This window comes from Lithobates pipiens, unplaced genomic scaffold, assembly GCF_037356315.1.
Source record: "Lithobates pipiens isolate NorthernLeopardFrog02 unplaced genomic scaffold, aLitPip1_a1.2 Scaffold_13, whole genome shotgun sequence".
NCBI lineage: Eukaryota > Metazoa > Chordata > Amphibia > Anura > Ranidae > Lithobates > Lithobates pipiens.
The window spans coordinates 242,210,862-242,238,654 of record NW_027507718.1 but is presented as its reverse complement, the minus strand read 5'-3'; the positions used below and the strand labels follow the sequence as shown (position 1 = coordinate 242,238,654).

Genomic DNA, 27,793 nt, shown 5'->3' with positions numbered 1-27,793 from the left:
CGGGAAGATCTACCGGATCCCCTGCCCCTTGCACCTCAATAAGAGGGTTCTGAGCACTAGATGGGGATCTGCTACGTTTGACTCTAGTATGGAGAGATAACATGGCATCAATCTTCTTTTCCAAGTTACAAATGGTAGAAGGAAAAACCTCTTGTATGATATACAATGGAGCTGAATTGTTTAGCGTAGCCGCACCAAAAGATTCCCCTGACGGCTCAATCTGACCAGCCACATCTCTCAGATGAGGATGACATTCTTTTGGAAATGGATTTAGTTTGTTGTGAAACCATTGACCCTTTAGAACTCTAAAGCCCCGTACACACTATCAGATTGTCTGCTGAGTTTTTCCTTCAGGATTTACTTTTTGCTTTAGAGGAGTTCCTGGTCCCTTAACCACTCATAGCCTGAAGCACAAAAGCAGAGCCACTACCAGCAAAAGAATGTACACTGCTAGGTTATAGTCTAATAGCTGCTATTAATATCTAGCCTAGTAAAGTACAATGTGTCAACGGAAATGCCTGTTTCACCAAACCTGAATCCAGCCAACCTCCTGCTCAAGTCTCCCGCCACAGCCAGGCAGCAGCTTCACACACACTGCTTTAAAAACTTCCTGCACGTGTGGCCGGCATCCGATACTGTTAGCCGCCACCCACCCCCCCATCATTCCCTTCAAAGGAAAGTATTTTCCAGCGTGAGTGGCGCCCTGTTAAACAGCAGACATGGCGGGGGGTTAAATCCTCCGCTAAGTGGCCAGTGCAGTCTGTCTCCATTTTTTTTTTAAAAGGAAACTGCTTTGGCATACAACATTGAGGGCGCAGGAGAGCCAGACCCCCCTTTCTTACCGGAGGATCTGCTTGTGGCCGGAGAAGAGGAGAAACGAAGGCGTCTGTGCGGTTTCCAGCATCAGGTCAGTGAGTGCTCAATACACCCGCCAGTGGTGAGATATAGGCATGACAGCATCGTACACAGAAGGAGAAATTCCTGAGGAATTCTCCCTTACCTTTCCTTGCAGCAGGGTTATCTGAGATAAAACCCAATATTCACCCTTCACTGTGGGCTCCGAAACCTTCAGGAACAGGGGAACCTCAGGTTACCCACAATTCTGGACCTGTGACAGCTCCCTGCCAGTAAAAACTTTATGGCCTTACTACCAAAAAGTACTGGATCCCAGGTTCCAGCTCTCAGAGAGAGAAGAATTCGCAACATCGTTTCTTTGAACACGAGGCCCGGGTACCATTCATTTAGCCCATAAAAAGGACATCAGAACGGATCCAGTCAGCATGGCTAGCCCCAGCAAGGAAGCTTCCAGTGGAGCTCAGCACAGCACATCTTGCCAGTGTCCATCCCCTATCAGTGGCCCTATAACCCACATAGTAAGTACTATGGCTCCATGTCCCCTGATTTAAGAAAATAAATTCTCTTTTGAATCGTTTTTCATATCCGAGTGACATGTGGGATATACTTCCTGCCTACAGCCATGGATTGTCACTGCCTGCAACACTGGACACTTATCTAAATGGTTAATTTATTGACAGCTTTTGACTCCTTTGCCAATATCTTTTTGTTCTTGTCCCTGCATGTGTTCCTTGGGATCAGCTTGTTTGACGGTTTCCACCTTTGTGTCTGTGGGGGATCAGGTTGTGTCCTGGTCCATGGGTTTGTTCTGGTCACCTCTTTCCCTTCTCTGCTGCTGTGCCCTGATAGGGTGATTTAGAACAGTAGATTCTCCCCTCTGTTTACTATGATCATTGAGCGCATCTCAGGTGCAGCTGTCTCAATTACTTTTGCGGTCTGGAGCCTGCTGACATCGGGCGTGGCGGCCGCTGTATGATCATGTGACGTCATTCGGCGGCGCCGACGGATGGCGTGTGACCCGTGCCACGTGCAGAGAGATCTGATACGTCTACAATTCACATTGTGGGCTATAAATAGCTCCCTGCATCATATCCCAGTGTGGTGGATGTGCTTTTGGGGGGGGGGGCATACTGCCAGCAGCTGTACCGAGGAGATATGGGTATTGCCACAGCCTTCTATATTTGGCTATGTTATGATAATAGTTTGTCTTTACCCCTTTTTTTCCCCAGATGGCTCTATGAGGCTAAAGAACTCGCTGCAACCTTATTGATACTTGCTAACTGCAGGTTAGGCTGTTTACTGCTTATAAATTATGTGGTTTTACCTAGCTAACGTGTATACCATTGGTACAATGATCTAAAGGCAGTCCTATATGGTTGTGTCCACATCACCTGCCTTCCCCTTCCTGTTTTTTTTTCTTGTTTTTTCGCTTCTCCCCCTACTTATCTTTGAACATTATTGCACCCATATATGCTTGGAGTGACAATTTAAAGTGGAAGTAAACCCACTTTTTTAACTTTTACCTACAGGAAAGCCTATAATAAGGCTTACCTGTAGGTAAAAAAAATATCTCCTAAACCTGTACGGTTTAGGAGATATTCCCCTCGGTATGCGCCGCTGACTGCAGCGGCGCATGCGCACAAGGGGGTTCTCTCCGCGAAAATCCGGCAGCGCTCGTCCGGCCGGATTTAAATCTCCCGCGCGCATGCGCGGGAGTGACGATATCGCGGCTCCGGCCACTCACAGCGCCGGAGCCGCGATACCCGGAAGAGACGCAGAGGGAGCATGTCGGCTTCCTCGGCGTGGATCGGGCGAGATGTCGGGGCCTCGTTCTAAGGTAAGTATTTCATAATGAGCTAGTATGCGGTGCATACTAGCTCATTATGCCTTTTGCTTTGCAGGTTTTTAAAAAAAAAAAAAAAAAAAAAAATGCGGGTTTACTACCGCTTTAAGTCAGTGAGTATATCCATACGGCTTTCACTCTCTATTCATAATATGAAATATGTTTTTTGTTTTGCTGTGATGGCAACGTGCATTATTATGCAAATTATTCCAGTTTACCATTGGTCACAAATATCTGATTATAACATTTGGTGATGCTTGATGTGCAGCGGGAGATTATCTTCTGTAGATTTGACAAGGTAGCCATGTGTGCGAAACATGTCGCTCGGATAGGACGATGATTCATGTAATATTATATATATATATATATATATATATATATATATATATATATATATATATATATATATATATATATAAATAAATCTATCATTACACAAAGTCTTTCTTTTATCTTAGATAGCGAGACCTGTTTCTTCCAACAACCCCTTAATGTGTCCTGATGAAGCGAAATGCGTTGATGCACAGGGGCTCACTGTTTACATCGTGCATACATGTCATCTGTGTCATGTATTTTTGTCTAAGTGTGTGATACAGGTTTTTAACCCTTGATAGTTTTCCTTTATTTGCACAATGAATTGTTATCAATAAAATATAATTTGTATATCTTTTATCATCCAAAGTGCCTTTAAAGTCTGACCTTGGGTTGTTTTATGCCTTCCGCCCTCCCCCCCCCCCAAATTATAGTTTTCCAATACAGATGTAGCCATAGGAGTGCTCCCTTTTCTATATTCATGATAACTGAACAATCTCTAGATTGAGTGTGGCTCAAGAGAAAACTGGGCAAAAGAACATGGAATGCCTGTCGCATTAACAGACCTAAACATGTGGTCCCTCTCCCTGCTTTAACCACCGATAATCCAGTTAAACAAGTCACTGTATTAACACAAGTGTAACCTACTTACCATCCACTTGAGTAATATATAGTGTTTATTTCACCCCAAATTTGAAATGTTAGAAAAAAAAAAAAAAAAGAATAAAAAAAGTATACCAACAATGTTAAAATAAGTTGTGTGTTATCCAACAAAAAAGGTACTGTACTATCCGTTCTGGAATTATGGCAAGAAGCTAAATACGATTTACCACAAACATAAAAAGTGCAGTTATCACAAAAAAATGATCTGAGCTCATGTCAGTAGATCTTAACAGACTTCAAAAATAAAAATCTAAACAGTGAACTTTTATAGTAAAAAAAAAAAAAAAAGGTAATGTGGGTGCAATTATAAATAAAATACCTTTACTTATGAGGAATTGAACAGTGCAGACATGACCAGCTCTTGCAGCTTTCATCAAAGGGGTTCTCCCTCCTTCAGATTCATGCTCCTTAAAACATATAGCAATAAAACTTAGGAAATGTTTGAGAGTCTAGATAGTAATATGGACCAACGACAAATAGAAATAGCTTACCAAGTCAGCACCAGCTTGAAGCAGCACATCTGCCACATCTGTATGCCCATTTTCACAAGCATATGTCAGCGCTGTGTCACCTGTTGCAGTTGTTGCATGAACATTAGCTCCTGCAGAACAAGAGCAGCCATGTTAATGAATACCATATAAAAAACAAAATATTACGAATAAAAATGAGCAAACCTCTACAGTAATGAGACCTATGCCCCAAAACATGACAATTAGAAGTAGCATTCTTTTTTCCTGTCAATTAAAGCAAAACGACACTTAGAAATTGCAATTTAAAGTGTGCATGCATGCAAACTTGTAAAACTAGGTGTATTCTTGCAGCTTTTCCAGACAGTCTCCTTGTGCTATGCAGTCACAGTGGAGAATCTGGGATTCTCTATGGCCATTTGGTTTCAGCGCTACAACTCACAGCTCCATATTCTACTCCTGTACTTGTATGGGAGACCATTGCTGCAAAGAAAGTGCAGACCCTACCAATCCTTCCTGTGTGAGAATGATTACATCATAATGCTAATGGCAACAGATTTGCATGTATGAACATTTAAGCTTGCAATTTCAGTGGATTTGAACTAAAAGAAAAAATACTTTAATTATGCTTTTATTAAAATAAAAACAATTATGCAACATACCTGCTGCAAGCAGATATTTCACCAACTCTAAGTGACCCTCTTGTGCAGCTTCCATCAAAGGAGTGGAACACCCAAGCTCTATATCTGCACCAGCTTTAATAAGAAAGTCTGCTACCTCCAGAAAACCTCCACAACATGCCAATGTGAGGGCAGTCTCTTGAGTCTCCTCTGTCTGCGCATTAATGTTTGCACCTATAAAACAATTGCAACATTAAATACAACAAATGTCAAGCTCTTTTCCACAAGCAAATCTTTGTTCTGGTTTGATACTCTTACATACAATTGTTCACGTGTTATTTTTCATTTTGACACTAGAATCAAAACTATTATTATTTGCAAGAGTGGAACGCTAAACCTTATTTTAAAAAAATGTTTCTTTTGCATATAACAGGTTGCCCTTTTGGAGCAAAATTCTTTCATTTGCCGTTACCAGGACACAGACTGCTACAAAAAAATACTTATACTGAAAAGTTTAGAACTTCTGCCAGGTGATTTCTTTATTTTCCCGAAATCCATATTTTTAACATAATCAGACAAAAGCAAAAAAAAAAAAAAAAAAAAAAAAAAACACCAAGGAAAATACATTTAGGCACATGCTATTTAGGCTCACCTTGACCAAGCAATAGTGCAACCATTTCCTCATGTCCTTCTCGTGCAGCTTCCATAAGAGGTGTATAGCCTTCATCATTTACCTCTTCCAGGTTAGCACCTCGCTCTATTAGCAAAGCTGCCAGTTCTACATGACCACCACAAGCCGCAAGAGTCAGAGGAGACTCAAAAGAGTCAGCAGGCATATTCACCTGGGCTCCACTGTCAAGTAGAAGTCTTGCAACCTCTACATGGCCATCCTGTGTGTGAAATACAAAAAGGAAATTGTTGACACAAGCATTTAATGCACGATAAGAGTATTTAAGTACTCACCCTAAAATCTTCTCAATTTCTCCTAAAATCCATTGAGGGGCACAGCAAATCTTTAACCTTAAGGTTATACCACTGCCTACAAGTAGAATGGACACTGGCAAATAAAACCACTGTAGGCCCCTAGACTCGCACCATGTGAAGTAAGCTTTCCACATCCAATGACAAAACATGTGAGAAGTAGACCTCCTAGCCTTGAGCAATATACAAATCACAGACTGAGATGTAATTTTATTAATTCCTAGGCCTTGTTCAAGCCCTGGTGTCTCACAAGGGCCCTCACTGGAAAATTTCCCCTCTATTAGTGTTCTGATGTCAACCAAAAAGAAAAAAAAAAAAAAACTTTGGATTTTCTTTTACTTTTGACAAAGGAAAACATGACAAACCGAGACAGTGAACTTTTTCCCTAATGGCAGGGCACACACACCAATAAAACCTCTCCACTCTAACCAAACCTTAAAAAGTATTGCCTTTAGTTACACTTCAAAGTCCAGAGACTGAAGCAAAATGGCAAATCAGCCCTTGAGAATGTAGATATGGGCCCAGGGGCATTAACAGGTTGGCATACCTCTAATTTAAGACTCTCAATAGACTTCAATATTACCACAATACCAGTCTCTGATCTGCAACATCATATGTAATACACATCACGCTGAAAATAAGATCTAAAGCAGGGCTCGACAAAACCCGGGCGCCAGGTCGCATTTGCGACTAGAAATAGTGGGCTGGCGCCTGGGGCATCACAGCTGGGGGTATCCTGTCACCGCGGACCCCCCCGGCGTGATCGCGTCGGGCCGCGCCGCCGGCGGCCGGGAATTGAGGCCCCGGCTTTGAGGCCTTCTACGATCCTATGGTTCCTTCTGGAATCTGGCGCCCTCTTGTGGTGGCCGTTGGAATTACAACCAGCAATGCTAATAGGCTGGCAGGCAGGGGAAGCTCCATCTCCTTCCCTTTACTCAGAACCCCCTAAACATTATATATATATATTTTACTCTAACACCCTAGAGAATAAAATGGTGGTCGTTGCAATACTGTCTGTCACACTGTATTTGCACAGCGGACTTACAAGCGCACTTTTTTGGGAAAAATGTATTTAATAACAAAAAAAATAAGACCACAGTAAAGTTAGCCCAATTTTTTTTATATTGTGAAACATAATGTTACGTCGAGTAAATCGATACCCAACATGACATACTTCAAAATTGCGCCCGCTCATGGAATGGCGACAAACTTTTACCCTTAAAAATCTCCATAGGCGACGTTTAAAAAATTCTACAGGTTGCACGTTTTAAGTTACAGAGGAGGTCTGGGGCTAGAATTATTGCTCTCACTCTACCGATCGCAGCGATACCTCACATGTGTGGTTTGAACACCGCTTTCATATATGCGTTCGCTTCTGCACGCAAGCTTGGCGGGACAGGGCGTGTTTAAAATAATTTTTTTTTCTTATTTTAACTTATTTTTATTTTTTTCAATGTTCTTAAAAAAAAAAAAAAAAAAAAAAGTGTGTCACTTTTATTCCCATTACAAGGAATGTAAAAATCCCTTGTAATAGAAAAAAGCATGACAGTTCCTCTTATATATGAGATCTGGGATCAGAGAGACCTCACATCTCATATTTACACTAAAATGCAATTTAAAAAAAATTTGTCATTTGAAAAAAATAAAATGTCCCTCTAAGAGCTATGGGCAATGACTTGGAGACAGGTGAGGGGCTGGGGGCTATCTTCCCCTCACTCGTCTCCATGTCAGGCCAGGGACAGGTCCGAATCGCCGTCACGGACCTGGCTCCTAACTTTTTTAGCTGGCTCCTAGATTCCACGCAAATTTGTCAACCCCTGATCTAAAAAAAAAAAAAAAAAAAAAAAAAAAAAAAAAAAAAAAACTTAACAGGGATAGTGGAAACCCCTCTTTCTATAGATATTGGACATACAGATTAACTTCAAGTGCAATAATTCCAATGATATGTGATTTTACATTTAATACACATCCAAAAAGAATAAGACATACTTTTTTTTTTTTTTTTTTTTTAACTACTGTTCTGACTGGAGGGGAAGAGATTTCATGAAAGTAGACTACATAGAATGAACTAAACATTGTGCACAAGCACACCTTTACAGTTATAAGAATCAGTAGTGTGAATGCAGAATGAGCGGGTGCAATTTAAGTTGAAGTGAGAGAGTTCACATTTAACATGTACAGACTTAGTGTACCCCCGACATTCAGTGTAGAGTTTTTTGAATTACAGAGCTCACTTCCTGACAATTCAATTTGACTCTCTTTCAATGTTAAGGAATTTCACAAATGTAATAATTGTTTGTTTAGGGGTGTGTACTAATGAGGGATTTTTTTGCTGATCCCTGAGTTCTGCTTTAAGCTTGTTGTTGAACTCTGAATCCAGAACATCCCCATCAGGATCACTTTAGAGGTTTTGAAAGATCTCAGGGAGAAGAAACCATTCTCCTGGGTCTAGGTGTTTTTTTTTTGGCTTTGGAAATCTCCCTGGCAATTCGAAAGAGCTGGAATCTAAGTTTCTGCCCATTAGAGTATTAGACTTGTTTCTTTTGGGGCTGCCACATTTCATGATTTAATGAAGGCCACTGCTGTGGTTGTCTCTGCAACTTTGGAGCTCCCTTCTACATGTAACTCAGAGTAGTCTAATGGCTCTCAGTTCCAGAAAGTTGATGGGGAGTTTTGACTCCTGCACAGACCATGTCACCTGGACACTGCCCTAGTCTGCAAGATTGGCATCTGCCATTAGCAAGTTCAAAGTCTTGGAAAGGAATTACTTTCCCATTACAAGGCCAAGATTGGAGACCCAATGTGTCTGGGAGATCTTTGTTTGGCTGGACAGAAGCACTGGGTCATCTAAGAATTGATTTGCTTTTACAAACCTTGATTATGCTGAATTGAAGGCGATCTTGAGTGAAAATGGCCAAAGGAAACTGCCTTAAAGTGGTTGTAAAGTCATTTTTTGACTTTTACCTACAGGAAATCCTATAATAAGGCTTAGCTGTAGGTAAAAATATCTCCTAAACCTTTATGGTTTAGGAGATATTCCCCTCGCAATGCGACGCTGACTGCAGTGGCGCATGTGCACAGGGGATTCTCGGCTGGAAGCCCGGCAGACGCATGCGCGGGAGTGATGAAATCGCGGCTCTGGCCACTCACAGCACCAGAGCCAAGATACCCGGAAGAAACGCTGCCTCTTCCTCAGCCTCAGCGTGGATCGGGCCAGATGTCGGGCCTCGTTCTAAGGCAAGTCATAATGAGCTAGTATGCGGTGCATACTAGCTCATTATGCCTTTTCCTTTGCAGGTGAGAAAAAAAATTCTGCGGGTTTACAACTGCTTTAAAAGAGGTCACAGTACAAATGTCTTTGAGTGAGCGAGTGGAAACATTATCTGGGACGTGTGACAAATTCACGTCATCCTTCAGAGATCAGATAAGAGGGGGAAAATAAAATAGCCAATTATAAATGTGATCGTGTTGAGAAGTGTTACAAACAAAATGGAAGGGAAGGGGAATAACCACAACAAAGTGAATAACTCCAAATCTTCTGCCCACTAAACCACATCATGTGCTATGCCCTGCAAATAGTGTTAAAAGCCAGGAACCAGGGTCCATCTACAAGAAAACACAACCTGACCTTATCCTCAATGGGCCTTTTAAAGTGGAACCAATAAAAAAAAAAAAAATCGCTACCCGTCTTTTTCAGACGAGACAGTGCATGTCTCTTCTGAAATAAACATACCTGCCTGTTCTAATGCAGAATGTACATGCACAGCTCAGGTAACATTTCAAGCACGGTGCGCCAGGATGCATGACTCCTGTGCATGATTCAGGGTGACATAATTTCGCGCTGGCCGATCAAGACAGCCAAACAGGATCTGGAAGAAATCAGGGAAAAAGATACTGATGCTGGTAAAGGGACATTGCAGTCCTTGAACCAAAGGCCATATTGATTTTAGCTACGCTCAGGTCTAGGCTTCGCATTTCAGTTTGCATAGCCCAAAAGGGGTCTTCAGTGTCTGGAAACCATAGAAATGGACCACTGCCCTGGCCCTGTACAGCACCCTGCAGCTAAGCTGCTAATGCAGGATCCAGTACCCAAAGCAAAAACACAACACTTCTCTGGAGCAGAACAGGTCCATCACCTAAAAACACTAGCAAAAATCCAGAGCCTCACAGAATGAGCAGGCTTACATAGGTACATTCTAGAAGAAGATCTAGCAAACGTTTTTGCCAATGTTCAATCAGCTGAGGGTATACACATATAATCCATGCTGAATACAGTTCCTGTATAATATAATGAATCATTAAGATACAAACATTGTACAACCTACTAAGACACAAGCAAAAAAGATGCTAGGTGGAGGAAAGCTGGCTTACAAAATTGCTGATTGCCAGTGTCCCAACCACCTGTAGGCGACAGTATAATCCAAAAGGTTCCTGAATTCTGAGTCCCGGTGGATGAGAAAAGAAAAATAAATAAATAAAAAAATAAATAAAAAAAACACAAACACACAAAAAAAGAAGAAAAAAAAAAACCAACACTTTTACACCTGTCAAAAATGGGAAAAAATGTTTTGCACAAAACAAAAAGGTGCTTAATTGGTATCACATAGGATAACATCAAATACACAAAATGGAAAACATTAAAAGACTTTTTTTTTTAAATACAAAAAAGTTTTTAAAGGCAATAAGCATTTTAGTTTGAAAGGAAAGGACACATCCACTTTAATACTCAGTTTAAAAATGAGCTAAACACATTCCAAGTGCATGAAAAAAAATAATGTAAAGTCCTAAATGATGATTTCTCAACATATAAAAAAATAAATATACCACCACAACACAGTCTTGCTCTGTGGGTAAGCAATCTCTACAGAGATTATGTTTCTATTCGTCATACTCCATTGTAGCCACTCATTTACATTAAAGCGGAGGTCCACCCTAAAATGGACCTCCGCTCATCGGAATCCCCCCCCCCCCTCCGGCGCCACAATCGGCACCTTTCAGGGGGGAGGGGGGTGCAGTTACCTGGATAATCCAGGTAACTGCACCCACTTCCGGGCTAGCTCTCTGCGGAACGGGGCGTACGTTCCGCAGCGCCCGCCCCCTTCAGCAAGTGCCCCGCTGCCTGCTGGGAAACACACAGCTCCCAGAGGCAGCGGGGACCGTCCGGATTGCGCCGCGCGGCTCGCGCATGCGCAGTAGGGAACCGGGAAATGAAGCCGAAAGGCTCCATTTCCTGATTCCCATACCCAAGATGGCGGCGGGACCCGGCAGCCGAGCGAGCGATCGGCTTCGGGTGCCGACATCGCGGGCGCGCTGGACAGGTAAGTGTCACTATTTAAAAGTCAGCAGCTGCAGTATTTGTAGCTGCTGGCTTTTAAAAAAAAACGCGGAGTCCCGGTGGACTCCCGCTTTAAATTTAACTATTACAATAATGTTAAGTAGGGTGGTGCTGCTCAGGACATGACACAGCAATACTGGACTACTAGAGGGCGAATTAGCAACCAGTCTCCAATCATTAGAGATTTAAGCCTCGTACACACGGTATGACTGTTGGCCAGTGTCCGATTTTTGTGTTAAAGTTATCGTAAAGGTTTTTTTTTTTTTTTTTTAAATAACATGCATATCATACTTGCCTCCACTGTGCAGCTCATTTTACAGAGCGGCCCCCAACATCCTCTTCTGGGGTTACCCAGTGGCTCCTCCCCACATCAGATAACCACCCGTCCATAGCCGCCAAATGTATGACTCGGCCCCGGAGCCCGCATGGATTTGATAGTTGTGTGAGCCAATGGCTGCACTGCTATCAATCTATCCAAACAAGAGCTAAAGACCCCAGGCAGAGACAGCGTGTCCCCACCGGGACAAGTTCCAGGGCTCAGGTAAGTAAAAACGGGGGGCCTGGGGGCCCGGTCACTGCCAGCTGTTTTTTCACCTTAATGCATAGGATGCATTATGGTAAAAACAAAGGTTTAGAACCCCTTTAAAGGGCATGTAGCAGGATCTTGCATACTAACATCACACAATTGTTAAGTTACAAACATGAATGTGGTGACGTACGAGGAATTTCAGCTCTTGAGTGCCACCACCCTTTGAGCCCCTTCTGCTAACTTCTTGTTTGGTGAGCATTTATTCAGAGCATGCGTGTTTGTAATTTCGACTTTTGTGTGACGGATTTATGTAGACCATACGAAAATCTGACGTCAAACCATTGTCCACCAAAAATTTACCAGCCAAATTTGGGACAACAATTGTCAAAAGGAGCCTACTAACGGTAAGATTTTAGGACAACAGTCTGTCAGACAATCCCCTGCCAATCATCGTACCATGTGTATGAGGCTTTAGACCCCATATACACTAATAGATTTTCTGTATATTTTTGTCTTCAGATTTACCAAAACCATTTATGGAGGTCAAACCTTAAGAGTTTAAATTTTTATGCAATCAGTCAGGCCCTTGCACTTCATAGTTTTGGTAAATATGAATACAAAACTCGGCAGAAAATATAATAGTGTGTATGGGGCTTTAGGCTTCACGGAACATTTTTACAACCTCTTCTGAACGATTTAAACTTGACAGATAGTAACGGACGTTTAAAACGTCAGCTTTTCCACGTTTACATGTTGAGTTTAGAGGAATTTTGCGTTTAGAAGCATCTTTTTTTCAAATAGCTAAAAACGAAAAATGCCTGGTAAACGAAATGAGGCTAATCACGAGTTAGCATGTTTACAAGCTTGTTGCAGGCATTTGGCAGTTCAAATGCCTCTGAACATCCGTATTGAATGGAAATGTAGGTGGGGATAGAGAGCGGGAATTGTAATTGTGCCAGGAAAGTATATATGATCCTTGCAAGAAATACATAAAAAAATACTTTTATTTCATACATAAAAAACGAAAAGGAGCTTCCTATACATACATGGGTGCATGAACAAAAACACAGAAAAATATATACAAAGGATATAAGCTTGTTAAGATGTTAAAAGGCCAGTATATCAATGGAAAGCATTAGTAGGAGACGCCAATGCAAAACAAAAAGTGATATCATAAGTAAAGAACGTTATAGATTTTTGTTAAAACCATCTTTGGCGCCCCGGTATTTATACGGATTTTAGTATCACACAATTGTAAGTAATTGAGACTGTTAGCCCTTCTGTGTGGGATGTTTTCTATCCCGATTATATTCTCTTTTATACTGACATAAAATCTTTTTCCTTTAAATATGCTAGGTCTTTATCAGCCCCCTGTAGCCACGTATAGTTATGTTGCGAATCTGCTGATTTCCTTTGGGGTGGTTTTGGTGCCTTAGCTGCCAGAGACAACCGGGTAGGTAATTGGGGGATGTGACAGATAAATATAATATTATGTCTTTATATATATGAGTATTATCACAACCCCCTGATGAAGTCAAGTGGTCGTGACGTCACGCGTAGGGATGGGATAGGCACTCCATATTGATATAAGCAAACGAGCTCGGCACTCGTAGGAGATAAGTGTTAGTTTATATATCTTTTTAATAGCTACTCCCACTACTGCTGAGAGACAAAGACGCTTTTTAAAGAAAACCTTGGGGTCCAGATATAAACATTACCTATCCAGATCCTGGGACAAGGAGAAAAGGAGGTGCAACAACCAGTGGTTGAATATACGCGGTTACCTCTTTACGCAAGGTAAGAGGCCATTACTTATTAGTGTGGATTGGCACAAACAGAAAAAACACTTTTTGCACATCAGATGATTTTGCACCATGAAGCACTTGCACTTTTGAAAGAACTTTTGCCGTTTTGCACATAAGAAATATTTAATGTATGGTGGATATCAGCTGCTATTTATGCTATTTCGCATTCAGAAGATGTCAAAATAATAGACTGGTACCTTTTGATGATTATACTTGGTTGTACAGATTAGTGGATTTATATGGACTATACGTTACTATATTACTCTATTTATTGTGCCGATACTTTATATATATATATATTTTGTATTTTCACGCATGTGTATTAGTTTGCACAAGATTTGCACGAGAGCAATTTTGGGCACATTTTGTTTCCGATATACCATACTACACAGTGATACTCTATTTGCAGGCCTTTACACGTTTTGGTATATATTCATTTTTAAGTTTCATATTTATGCCTTTGTACAGAAGTGTTTGTTTGCACCGTGCACTTTAATACTGGTTTGTTAGGAGGATGCACCACAAGCTTTATAGGTAGATTTATTAATTATTTTCACTTATTGCATTATTGAACATATATCTCTGGTTTACCGCAGACTGCTCATCTAAGCTACCCTGATACAATTCTTATACCTTTATTTATCCCTTGAATAGCGCAACACCATCCTCTCCCATATAGCATTAATTCTAGTGAATACGGCTTGATCCACAATAGGTGTTTGCAGAAGTTCTTCCGTCTCATTTTTATCTCTATCCTGTACATGGTAGCGCGAGAATAATCTCTTATTTTTATAATGTATATTTTATGTGTTTCTCCGTTTATTTAGAATCTACACTTTTGCACAGGTTTACATCATTTTCCCTGAGGAAGCCAATGTTTTGGCGAAACATGTAGGAACTGATTACCTGTAACATATACTGGCCTTTTAACATCTTGACTGATCTACTTTGTATATATTTTTCTGTGTTTTTGTTCATGCACCCATGTATGTATATGAAACTCCTTTTAGTTTTTTATGTATGAAATAAACGATTTTATTATGTATTTCTTGTAGGGATCATATATACTTTCCTCGCACCCTTACAATTCCCTCTCTCTATCCCCACCTAAATTTCCTAACAAAATTTTGGGATGAGGTGCCTTTTATATGGACGTTTTCTTCCCGCCACACTCCTTTTTCCCTATCCATACTGAAAGCATTTTTTTTGCATTCCAAGAAATGACTCTAAACTCAAGTGCCTAGAAACTACTATAAACGACCCTGTGTACATGTACCGATAACAGAGGAGAGTTCAGGGGCAGCTGCAAAAAAACACCCAACTGCTCCTAAATGTCCATTTACCAGTGTACAGAAGGCCTTACAGCACAAAACTTGTCATCAGGTTAAATGTTATTGAAGGAACAAAATACTACACAGCAGCCAAAAAATGTAGGCAACTTGCACACCAAAAAAATATATATATTATACCATTCGTGCTGTATTTCTGCAGTTACACTAGCCAAGTACACAACTTTGAACCTGGATTCAAGCTTTAAACAATGTCCGAAACACAACCTTTGTACAGGTAGCAGTTACTTACCATGCAAGCTTCCATTAAGGCAGTGTGCATTTCATCAGTTTTATGCTCCTGGTCTGCTCCTGCTTCCAAAAGGAATCTCACCATCTCTAAATGTCCTAGAAATTAAATTGAAATTCCAATCTTTACAGAGAAACCTACAAAGGGTGTATATTTTATGCACTTGTTTATATCCAAAGACATGCTGGTAGGTTAATTGGATCCTGTCTAAATTGTCCCTAGTATGTATGAATGCGAGTTAGGGACCTTAGATTGTAAGCTCCTTGAGGGTAGGGACTGATGTGAATGTACAACGTTTATGTAAAGCGCTGCGTAAATTGATGGTGCTATACAAGTAACTGAAATAATAAAATTTATATATATATATATATATATATATATATATATATATATATATATATATATATATATATATATATATATATATATATATACACACACACACACATATACATACACACACACAGTGGGGATGGAAAATATTCAGACCCCCCGTTAGATTGCAGCCATTTGCTAAAATCATTTTTTTTCCTCAATGTACACACAGCACCCCATATTGGACAGAAAAACACAGAATTGTTGACATTTTTGCAGATTTATTAAAAAAAAGAAAAAATGAAATATCACACGGTCCTAAGTATTCAGACCCTTTGCTCAGTATTCAGTAGAAACACTTTTGATCTAATATAGCCATGTGTCTTTTTGAGAAAGATGCAAAAAGTTTTTCACACCTGAATATAGGGATTCTCTGCCATTACTCCTTGCAGATCCTCTCCAGTACTGTCAGGTTGGATGGTAAACGTTGGTGGACAGCCATTTTTAGGTCTCTCCAGAGATGCTCTATTGGGTTTAAGTCAAGACTCTCTGGAGAAGGTTTTCATCAAGGATATCCCTGAACTTGGCCACATACATCTTTCCCTCGGTTGCAACCTGTCCCTGCAGCTGAAAAACACCACCACAGCATGATGCTGCCACCATGCTTCACTGTTGGGACTGTATTGGACAGGTGATGAACAGTGCCTAGTTTTCTCTACACATACCGCTTAGCATTAAGGCCAAAAAGTTCCATCTTGGTCTCATCAGACCAGAGAATCTTATTTCCCACCATCTTGGGAGTCCTTCAGGTGTTTATTTATTTTTAGCAAACTCCATGTGGGCTTTCTTGTGCCTTGCACTGAGGAGAGGATTCCGTCGGGCCACTATGCCATAAAGCCCCGACTGGTGGAGGGCTGCAGTGACTGTTGACTTTCTACAACTTTCTCCCATCTCCCGACTACATCTCTGGAGCTCAGCCACAGTGATCTTTGGGTTCTTCTTTACCTTTCTCACCAAGGCTCTTCTAGTCCGATAGCTCAGTTTGGCCAGACGGCCAGCTCAAGGAAATGTTCTGGTCTTCCCAAACTTCTTGCATTTAAGGATTATGGAGGCCACCGTGCTCTTAGGAACCTTAAGCGCAGCAGAAATTTTTTTGTAACCTTGGCCAGATCTGGCCCTTGCCACAATTCTGTCTGAGCTCTTCAGGCAGTTCCTTTGACCTCATGAGTCTCATTTGCTCTGACATGCACTGTGAGCTGTAAGGTCTTATATAGACAGGTGTGTGGCTTTCCTGAACAATTACAATCAGTTTAATCAAACACAGCTAGACTCGAAGGTGTAGAACCATTGAGGATGATCGGAAGAAATAGACAGCACCTGAGTTAAATATATGAGTGTCACAGCAAAGGGTCTGAATACTTAGAACCATGTGATATTTCATTTTTTTTTTAATAAATCTGCAAAAATGTCAACAATTCTGTTTTTTTCCATCAATACGGGCTGCTGTGTGTACATTGAGAAAAAAAAATGAACTTAAGATTTTAGCAAATGGCTGTAATATAAAACAAAGAGTGAAAAATTTAAGGGGGTCTGAAAACTTTCCGTTCCGTATGTATGTATGTATGCATGTATGCATGTATGCATGTATGTATCTATGCATGTATGTATGAATAAATACACACACCTCACATTTTTGTAAATATATTATTATATCTTTTCATGTGACAACACTGAAGAAATTACACTTTGCTACAATGTAAAGTAGTGAGTGTGTACAGCTTGTATAAGAGTGTAAATTTGCGGTCCCCACAAAATACACCACACAGACATTAGAGCCCTTTCACATTGGGCCGCGCTAGCGGTAAAGCACCACTAGTTTTAGCAGCGCTATTCGGCCTCTAGCGGGGCACTTTTAACCCACGCTAGCGCCAGAAGGGTTAAATGCCCCCAAAAAGCTCTACTGCCAACACAGCGCGCTAGTGTAAAAGCACTCAGGCTTTCACACTGGGGCTGCAGGGGAGGCATTTTTCAGGCGCTTTACAGGAGCTATTTTTAGCCCTTTAGCTCCTGAGAAACACCTCCAGTGTGAAAGGGATCTTAAGGTCTAAACTGTTGGCAACAAGAGTACACCCCTAAGTGAAAATGTCCAAATTGGTCCCAAAGTGTGAATATTTTGTGGCCACCATTATTTTCCAGCACTCCCTTAACCCTCATGGGCATGGAGTTCACCAGCGCTTCACAGGTTGCCACTGGAGTCCTCTTTCACTCCTCCATGATGACATCACAGAGCTGGTGGATGTTAGAGACATTGCGCTCATCCACCTTCCGTTTAAGGATGCCCCACAGATGCTCAATAGGGTTTAGGTCTGGAGACATGCTTGGCCAGTCCATTACCTTTACCCTCAGCATCATTAGCAAGGCAGTGGTCATCTTGGAGGTGTGTTTGGGTTCGTTATGTTGGAATATTGCCCTGCAGGCCAGTCACCGAAGAGAGGGGATCATGCTCTGCTTCAGTATGTCACAGTACATGTTGGCATTCATGGCTCCCTCAAACTGTAGCTCACCAGTGTCGGCAGCCCCAGACCATGACAATCCCACCCATGCTTGACTGTAGGCAAGACACATTTGTCTTTGTACTCCTCACCTAGTTGCCGCCACACATGCTTGTTGACACCATCTGAACCAAACACGTTTATCTTGATCTCAGACCACAGGATATGGTTCAAGAAATCCAAGTCCTTAGTCTGCTTGTCTTCAGCAAACTGTTTGCAGGCTCTTGTGCATCATCTTTAGAAGAGGCTTTCTTTTGGGATGACAACCATGCAGCCCAATTTGATGCAGTGTGCAGCATATGGTCTAAGCACTGGCAGGCTGAACCACCCCCCCCCCCCCCCTTTTCAACCTCTGCAGTAATGCTGGCAGCACTCATACGTCTATTTCCCAAAGACAACCTCTGAATAGGACGCTGAACTCTTGCACTCAAAGGCCTGTTCCGAGTGGAACCTATTCTATTAAGCCACTGTATGGCCTTGGCCACCATGCTGCAGCTCAGTTTCAGGGTCTTTTAAATCTTCTTATAGCCTAGGCCATATCTTTATGTAAATAAAAACATTTTTTAAGGTCTCAGTTCTTTGCCATGAGGTGCCATGTTGAACTTTCAGTGATAAGTATGGGAGAGAGAGCAATAACACCAAATTTAACACACCTGCTCCCCATTCAAATGGTGTACTCACTTTTGTTGCCAGCGGTTTAGACATTAATGGTTGCGTGTTGAGTTATTTTGAGGGGACAGCAAATTTACACCACTATACAAGCTGTACACTCAATACTTTACATTGTAGCAAAGTAATTTCTTCAGTGTTGTCACATGAAAAGATAGAATAAAATAAATATTCACAAAAATGTGAGCGGTGTACTCACTTTAAAATAATATTATATATAAAAAAAAAAAAAAAACGCCTGAAGCCAAAAACAGCAGCTGTAAAAACATCCAGTGAGGCCTTAAAGTGACCTATAAACTGTAGTATCAGCATGGCACATTTAACTTGGCAATATTTGCCCACTCTTCTTTGCAAGAACACTCCAAGTTGTCAGATTGTGAGGACATCTCCTGTGGACAGCCCTCTTCAGATCACTCTACAGACTTTCAATCAGATTCAGGTCTGGGCTCTGACTTGGCCATTCCAAAACTTTAATCTTCTTCTGATGAAGCCAATCTTTGTTGATTTGGATATATGCTTTGGGTCATGGTCATGATGAAAGATGAAGTTCCTCCTCATGTCCAGCTTTCTAGCAGAAGCCTGAAGGTTTTCTGCAAATATTGACTGGTATTTGGAACTGTTCATAAGTCCCTCTACCTTGACTAAGGTGTCTGTTCCAATTGAAGAAAAACAGCCCCAAAAGCTGTCACCATCATGCGTCACTGGGGGTATGGTGTTCTTTTGGTGATGTGCAGTGTCGTTTTTGGGCCAAACATATCTTTTGGAATTATAGCCAAAAAGTTCAACCTTGGTCACATCAGAACAGAACACATTTTCACACATGCTTTTGGGAGACTTCAGATGTGATTTTGTAAAATTTAGCTGGGCTTTGATGTTTTTCTTCGTAAGAAAAGGCTTCAGTCTTGCCACTCTACTACACAGCTCAGACATATGAATACGGGAGATTGTTGTCACATGTTCCACACAGCCAGTACTTGCCAGATATTCCTGCAGCTCCTTTAATGTTGCTGTAGGCCTAGATAGCCTCCCTGACCAGATTTCTTCTCGTCTTTTCTTCAATTTTTGGAGTTCTTGGTAATGTGACTGTTGTGCCAGATTTTTCCCACTTGATGAGGACTGTCTTCACCGGGTTCCATGGTATATCTAATGCCTTGGAAATTCTTTTGTACCCTTCTGCTGACTGAAACCTTTTAACAACGAGATCCCTATGATTCTTTGAAAGCTCTCTGCAGACCATGGCTTTTGCTGTAGGATGCGACTAAGAAAATGTCAGGAAAGACCTACTAGAACAGCTGAACTTTGAGGTTAAATAGAGGCCCTTTAAATTATGGCAGGTGTGTACTGACTCCTATTTAACATGAGTTTGAGACTGGGTTCACACTGCTGCACGGAGCGGCTCACAGCAGGGGTCCGGTGTGTCCCTGTTCACTGTTTCAGGTCCGATTTCAGTGCGAATTTTAGGCTGAAATGGATCAGAAGAGGCACGGGAGTCCTGTGTAATTTGCGCTGCAGATGTGTGAATTGGCTCCATAGAGAGGCAGTCAATCTCTGACACGCAAATTGGATGCAGAGAAAAATCCTCATCCAATTCACAATAGTGTGAACCCAGCCTAAACGTGATTGCTTAATTCTAAACACAGCTACATCCCCAGTTATAAGAGGGTGTGCACACTTATGCAACCACATTATTATTTTTTTTCTTCTTAACTTCGGCCCCTAAGTTTTCAGTTTGTTTTTCAACCGAGTTGTACAGTTTGCAGATCACATTAAAAAGGTGGAAAAAATTCTGAAATGATTTATCTTGGTCTCATTTTTTACATCACAGAAACCAGATATTTTAACAGGGGTGTGTAGACTTTTTATATCCACAGTAGACACTCATCTCATACCTTAAAAGTTTGGGAAAGGATACCAACATGTCATAACAGAAAAAAAAATTAAAAATTCTAACACACACACACACACACACTCTTCCAATACCAATGTATATATTGGAAAAGCATCACCAAAAAGGCAAAAGCCATGATTGTTGACATATGTTACAGCAAAGAAACATAAATTTAAAATTTTATAGGATGCACTGTCTGCACCCTACGCCTGCAACGGGGGGGCTACTCGGGTGAAATTATTTTTAATGAGCACAATGTAGCACAAACAAGTAGAAAAATTTAAAACAATATCTACCTTTATAGCATGCCAAAGTAAGTGCACTCTCTTTAAATTCATTGGAATGAGTATTGATTCCAGCTCCATTCTCAAGAAGAACCCTGGCCACCTCCACATGACCAGCACTTCCTGCTTCCATAAGAGGTGTGTGACCATTCTCATTGTGGTCCTCAATACTAGCACCTGATTCCAGCAGCACCTTAACAACATCTACATAGCCACCAGCACAGGCATATGTAAGTGCTGTGTTTCCTTATGGGGGGGAAGAAAAAAAATAATTAATCCAAACTTGTTTAAAGTTCTAGTTAGGCAGAAAAACTGAAAATAAACCTAAACTATAAATAGTGTACCTGTGGAGGACTGGGAGTTCACATCAGCATCGTGGGCTAGTAGCAGCTTCACAATTTCAACATGCCCCCCATTAGCAGCAGCCATCAAAGGAGTAATATCTCCTTTTATACCTCGATCTTCTACATTAGCATGCATAGCCAAAAGAACCTTAAAACATAGAATGTATTAATTAGCTGTACAAATAAAACTTATGCAATTAAAACCAAATTCAGCTGAGATTCACTTTGAATGACAATTACTCAGTCACGCACTGCTGTACCCAAATATATCTTATTGGTCTCAGCGATCACATGGTGCCAGGGTCAATCTCAGAGACACAGTACCGTGATCATAGATATGCTGTGTCCTCATGGGATGAATTAGGATGGGTACATCCTCCCAAAACACCACTGCTCCCACCCAGCCCTTTATGTGCAGTGGTCAGGCAGGATGGTTAAAGTGATTCATACAATGGAAAAGCAGGTTTCCCAAGGTCTAGCACATTAAATGGGTTGTAAACCCTCAAACATGTCATACTTGCCTCCACTGTGCAGTTTGTTTTGAACAGAGTGGCCCCAATCCACCTGTTCTGGGGTCCCCTGGTGGCACCATCATTTCCTCCTTGCATTGGTAAACCCCCTAGAAGAAGCACTATCCCTGGGGGCTGCCATGTGGGCGTGTTCCCAAGTTCAGCATTTGCGTCCATAGACACAGGATGCCGGACTCTGCCCCGCTTCTCACATTACTGGATTTGATTGATAGCAGCGGGAGCCAATGGCTGCGCTTGATGCATTAAGGATATGATGCATTAAGGTGAAAAAACACGAGGGTTTACAACCCCTTTAAACCTATGAAGCACAAGAACCACAAAGATTTTGCATTGGTTAGCTATAAAACATCTTGGTGAAAGTGACGTTGGTTACACTTTGAGACTAATGTGGTTGCAAAGGCTCAAGGTTTTTTTACCTTCATGCATTCTGCTCGCTATTGGTCAAGGCAAGGGGAGGTGTTCGAGGCACCGGCGGAGGACCCAAGAAAAAGGAGGATAGGAGGCTGCTCTGTGCAAATCCACAGCACAGAGGCAGTCTAGAGAAAACTGTCAGAATTGGTCTGGGGGTCAATTGGTTTGGGTTATGTAGACACCTTTAAGAGCATAAAACAATTGTAAGTTGTCCATATATCTTGATAGATGCAGATGCTGCAGCTTATGTAACTACAGCACTGAGATGCTATGATGGTTGCAATGAATGCAGAACTTTTGTCAAACATTTTTTGGAGTTTGGTAAGGAAATTGTAAGACAAACAGTAATTTAGACATACTGTAAAAGATAAAACGATGCAAGAATTATGGCAAATTTACTGTAATGCTCATCTAGAGAGGATTTCAATTTTAAACGTTTATGCCTAAAATGATTGTTCAACCATTATCGATCACCATTTGCATCAACAGTTAAATTACCTGTGCAAGTTCATAATATCCAGCAGAACAAGCAAGACACAGGAGGGACTCCCCTTCTTCCGTGTGTTCATTTACACTTCGACCTTCAATTAATAACTTCCGCACAGCGTTCACATCTCCTTCAGAGCAAGCTTCTGCTAAACTGCGGCTGTAAAAATAAAAGCATCAGCTAATGAAGATAGGAAATAGTAATGCAAAAATTAAACATTAGATAAAAGCTTTTCCCATGCACACACAGAACTTTTAGGCAGGTCTAACAGCTTGACTTTCTTTCACAGCCTTTCACCTCGGGATTGATATTTGCAGAGTCATGCCTTTTGACTGCTCAATAGGCAAGTCAAAGCAGCAAGCAATCTGCATCATTTGCTAGTTTTATATTAAAAGGAAACTTTAAAGTAGAGCTGGGGGGAAAACCCCTTTTTCTTATCGTACATCACGGGACACAGAGCCATAGCACTCACTATGTGGGTTTAAAAGGCCACCTTCAGGTGCTGGACACTGACACGCCCTAAATTAAACCGTGCCCTCCCTATATAACCCCTACCACTGGTGGGAGTACCTCCGTTTTTTCAGTGCCTAAGGTGTTGGTCACAAGTGAAGATGTGCTGTGCTGCACTGGAGCAATCCTTGCTGGGGCTAGCTATGCTGACCAGATCCATTTACGGTGTCGTTGGCCGAATTTAATGGTACCTGGGCCTCTTTTCCGAAGAAAAGGATTTTACAGGTAAGCAGTTTTAAAAATCCTATTTTCTTATCGTACATCACGAGACACAGAGCCATAGTACTTACTATGTGGGATGTCCCATAGCAATGCCAACTGAAGGGAGGGAGATGCAACAAAAGTAGGGCACCAAGAGACCAGAGAGCTCATACTGCAGCCTGCAGTACATTGTGCCCAAAGGCGATATCCTCATGACCTCTCATATCTACTTGATACAATTTGGCAAATGTGCGGACTGAAGACCAAATTGCAGCCTTGCAGATCTGAGCCAAGGAGGCTTGGTGATGCACTGCCCAAGAAGCAGCAACAGCCCTGGTGGAGTACGCTTTAAAATGAAAATGAGGAATTTTCCTCTTTAAACCATAAGCTTGAACAATCACTTGACTAATCCGTTTAGAAATAGTAGATTTTGACGCTGCTTGTCCTCTTTTAGGACCATCTGGCAACACAAACAAAACATGTTTCACGAATCTGAGTGGTCACTTTCAAATAGACCTTGACCATTATCATCACATCAAGAGAATGTAGTGATTTTTTTCCTTTACAGAATGAGGCTCTGAAAAAAAAAAAAGAAAAAAAAAAAAAAGAATATCTTGGTTTAAATGAAAACCTGATACTACTTTTCGGTAGGAATTTAGGATGAGGTCGTAATACCTTTTCTTTATGCAGAGTCAAATATAGCGCCTTGCAAGAAAGAGCAGCCAACTCGGATACTCTTCTAGCAGAAGATATGGCAACCAAAAAAACGAATTTCCTTGTCAAGAGGACCAAGGGAATATCTCAAATAGGCTCAAAAGGCTGCATTTGTAAAGCCGATAGGACTAGATTTAAGTCCCAAGGGGGATCTAACTGGGGGATTAAATGGTTTCACCCCCTGAATAAAGTTACGAACCAGAGAATGCGAAGAAGTGGTCGTTGAGGAAACACTGATAAGGCCAACACCTGGCCAGCTTCATCTCTAATCCCATTTGTAAGAATTCAAGGATCCTACTTATGACATTTTCTGGGGTGGATTCACACCAGGAGACACATGCCTTCCAGACTCTATAATAGGATTCTGGAGGCCAGCTTCCTAGCATTAACCATAGTATAAACGACTGAAGTTGACAGCCCACGATCCTTTAGAATGTGGTTCTCAATAGCCAAACCGTTAAATTTTGCGTTTGCAAGGTAGGATGGAATACAAGACCTTGCGAAAGAAGGTCTGGCCACAGTGGTAGGGTCCAAGGGTCCCCTACCGCCATTAAGATCTTAGCAAACCAAGATCTATCGATTGATCTATCAAGAGTAGCTCGTCTAAGTAGGCTAGTATTGTTATACCTTTGGCCCTTAACCTGGCTAAAAGAGGAGCCAGGATCTTTGTAAACACTCGAGGTGCAGCAGCCAGTCCGAAAGGTAGCGCTACAAACTGAAAGTGACGATTTTCTACCTCGAAGCACAGAAATTTCCGATGAGTGGGGAAAATTGGCACATGGAGATAAGCATCCTTGATGTCAGAAGTTCTCCCCCCTGTAGGAAGGAGACTGATCGGATTGACTCCAATGCGAAAAGAACAGATGTTTAAAAAACGGTTTAGATATTTGAGATCTAAAACGGGTCTGACATCCCCGGTTTTGGAGCTTTGAACAGGTTTGAATTAAAAAAAATATATAATAATTCTTTGGATATACTTATCCAGATCGTCTCCAAACAATCGTCCACCGTGAAAAGGGAAAACTGGCCAAGAACTTTTTACATGGCGCTTTGGCTGACCAGTTTTTCAACCATAGGATTGCTTCCGATATACTGGCCGAATCCTGGGCCTGCTGATCAGGAATAACTGAGTACATCTGTAAATTGGTCCATTAAGGACTGAGATCAACCTGCGCTGGCAGCGATCGGAGTAACGACTAAACCTGCGAGAGAAATATAGTTCTTAAAAAGCAATTCCAACGTCTTATCTGTTGGATCCTTTAACATCTGAGCACTGTCAACTGGACAAGTCCTCAGGTTTTTATTTACAGAGGATATAGAAGCATCAATTGCTGGAATCCACCTTTTGTTTATAAAAGTCTTCCTCCATAGGATAAAGTAAAGAAAACTTTTTTGGAGGGAAAAATTGTTTATCTGGGTGCTCCCATTCAGAATGCATAAGCTACCTTAACCACGCATGGATAGGAAAAGAATGATCAGATTGGGGAGGCTTTAGTGAACCCAAACCAGCATTTGGCTCAACTAGCTGCGCTGCTGGCAGTGAAAAAGTAGAGTGGACCAACCCAGTAAGAGATTGTACCAACTTTCCTTGACCTGATATTGCAGTCTCAGGTTCCTCAACGTAGAGACGTTCGCCTCTTCCTGGTCTTTAGAAGGCAAATCATCTTCTCTTGCTCCTAGCTCCTCAGAATGAGGGTCCTGAGCAATGGATGGCTATGCTTGGCCCCAGTCTAGAATGCAAATAAAGCATCAATTTTTTGCTCCAAGCTTAAAATGGTTGAAGAGAAAAAAAAAAAAACATCCTGGGTAATGTACATAAGGGGCTGTAGTGTCAAGAGCAGCTGTAACACTTCTGATGGCTCACTCTGATCAGCCACATCACTCTTGGGGGGGGGGGGTGATTACTTTTTTTGAGAGGTTTCTAGGCTGCCGTTTAACTGTAGGAGTCTTAATAGAGACCCCTTTCGATGTGTTTTTTACCCCCTTCCGCTCATAGCCCCGATGCACAAAGCAGGAGGTACTACCAGTAGGAATGCATGAACAATGTGTCACCAAACCTTTTAAAAACCACCTCCTGCGTCCCTCCAGCAGCATGAACAGATACAATAGTGCCTTTTTAAAAGCCTCCCTTCCTGCGCTGGACATTGAGGACGCCCATGCAGCGCTAAGTCTATGGCCCCTCCCAATGCGCCTTTCCCACACTGCTGACCGTATGGAGGATCCCAGGCAGAGGCAGGCATGGCAAGGGGGAGCTGGAAGCTGCTGAGCGGCGTCCCTTCGTGCCATTTTGTTTTAATAAATTGCACTTTTTCCCCTGAGAAGAGGGGGGAGAAAACAGGCTGCACATGGGGTGTCTCGGGGGGGGGGGGGGGTTTGAGGACACCCCCCGCCCCCCCGATGACAAACAGTGTAGGAAGAGCTTCTGCTTCCTGGATCACATCGTGACTCTGAGAAGCTTGAGTCACGTAAGTGCTCAATACAGCCCCCAGTGGTGACTACATAGGCATGACAACACTTACAATTTTAAAGGTGACATTCATAAGAACATTTCTTAGAAAAACTCCACTTGCCGTTTACCACCGCAGGGTTTTCTGTGGTAAACCAACAGATCCAATCTTCACCCTTCACGGTGGGTTCCGATAAACCTTTAGGAGCAGGAGATCCTAGAGGAAACCCACTATCCTGGGCCTGCAACAGCACCCGGCCAGGAAAACTATGGCCTCACTGCCAAAAATTACTGGATCCCAGGTCCAGCTCTCTAAACGAGAAGCATTCACAGGCAAAACCTTATTTCTTTGAGGTACATCACGGGACACATAGGTCCCTCCCTTCTTGGTATACACGTATATTGCTTTGCTACAAAACTGAGGTACTCCCAACCAGTGGGAGGGGTTATATAGGTAAAGCACTTTTTAATTTAGGGCATGCCAGTGTCCAGCACCTGAAGGTGGCCTAACAAACCCACATAGTAAGTACTATGGCTCCGTGTCCCATGATGTACAAAGAAAAGGATTTTACAGGTAAGCCATTTAAAAAAATCCTATTTTTCCATGTTAACTAGCGTAAGAGGGTTGAATAGTAGCGCAAGAAGTGTGCCTGGAAACCTATAACCCCCCCCCCCACTCCGTGGGTGCTCCAGTTTTTGTAACGAGGAGAAACAGAACAAAAAGGGAGGGGGGCCCAGTGTCATGTAATGTACTCCAAAATAACGCAAAACCTTGGTTTGAGCGTAACTTACAAGACGACAATCAAAATTTTTTTATAAATTTTTCCATGATATACAAGTAGCGTCAAATCACAACTGAGTATAAAAGAGAAGAGAGGCTCCTCTAAATGTGGCAATACAGTGACATTTATAGAAGGTACAACATTTAGAAAGTCACATGGTTGAGGATTAAAACAGGGACATCCAAGTATGCAGGTATCCGAGGGAAAGATGTCCACATAGACCATCCTCCCCACCGCCACTGACATAATCCCTCCCACTCTGCGCTCCATGAGCGTTTCAAGCCTCACTTTCAGATCGCTCTACTGTAGGGTAGTCTTCCTGGGTCATGATTGCAGACAGCTTTACACCGGATGCCTGCATACTTAGATTAGTCTCTTAATCATCAACCATGCGAGTTGCTAAATAGTGTACCTTCATTAAATGTAACCCTATTGCAACACTTAGGGGCACCTCTTAGTATCTCATACTCTGTAGATACTGCTGGATTTTGCTTCTAATCGTCTTGCGGATGGACATTTTATGGTTACACAACCTATTATATTGCTATAAACATTTTATATGGATTACAATTATAAATAAATGGTTGTGGAACAAATCATTTGAGTTTCCATTATTTCCTATGGGGAAATGCACTTTGATATACAAGTGCTTTGGATTACACGCATGCTTCC

General features: G+C 41.8%; 1 protein-coding gene across 8 annotated transcripts in view; it reads right to left on the bottom strand.

Moving 5' to 3' along the window:
• Positions 1–27,793, bottom strand: part of ANKRD17 (ankyrin repeat domain 17) — a 217,824-nt gene that overhangs the window by 119,260 nt on the left and 70,771 nt on the right. For all 8 annotated transcript variants that reach the window (XM_077476428.1, XM_077476431.1, XM_077476429.1 and 5 more), the window contains exons 4-11: positions 22,480–22,627; positions 21,041–21,188; positions 20,709–20,942; positions 14,992–15,086; positions 5,413–5,650; positions 4,803–4,994; positions 4,165–4,274; positions 3,993–4,080 (exon numbers count right to left, since the gene is read on the bottom strand). In XM_077476428.1, the coding sequence (XP_077332554.1) occupies positions 3,993–4,080; positions 4,165–4,274; positions 4,803–4,994; positions 5,413–5,650; positions 14,992–15,086; positions 20,709–20,942; positions 21,041–21,188; positions 22,480–22,627 (1,253 nt within the window). The remainder of the gene's footprint in view (positions 1–3,992; positions 4,081–4,164; positions 4,275–4,802; positions 4,995–5,412; positions 5,651–14,991; positions 15,087–20,708; positions 20,943–21,040; positions 21,189–22,479; positions 22,628–27,793) is intronic.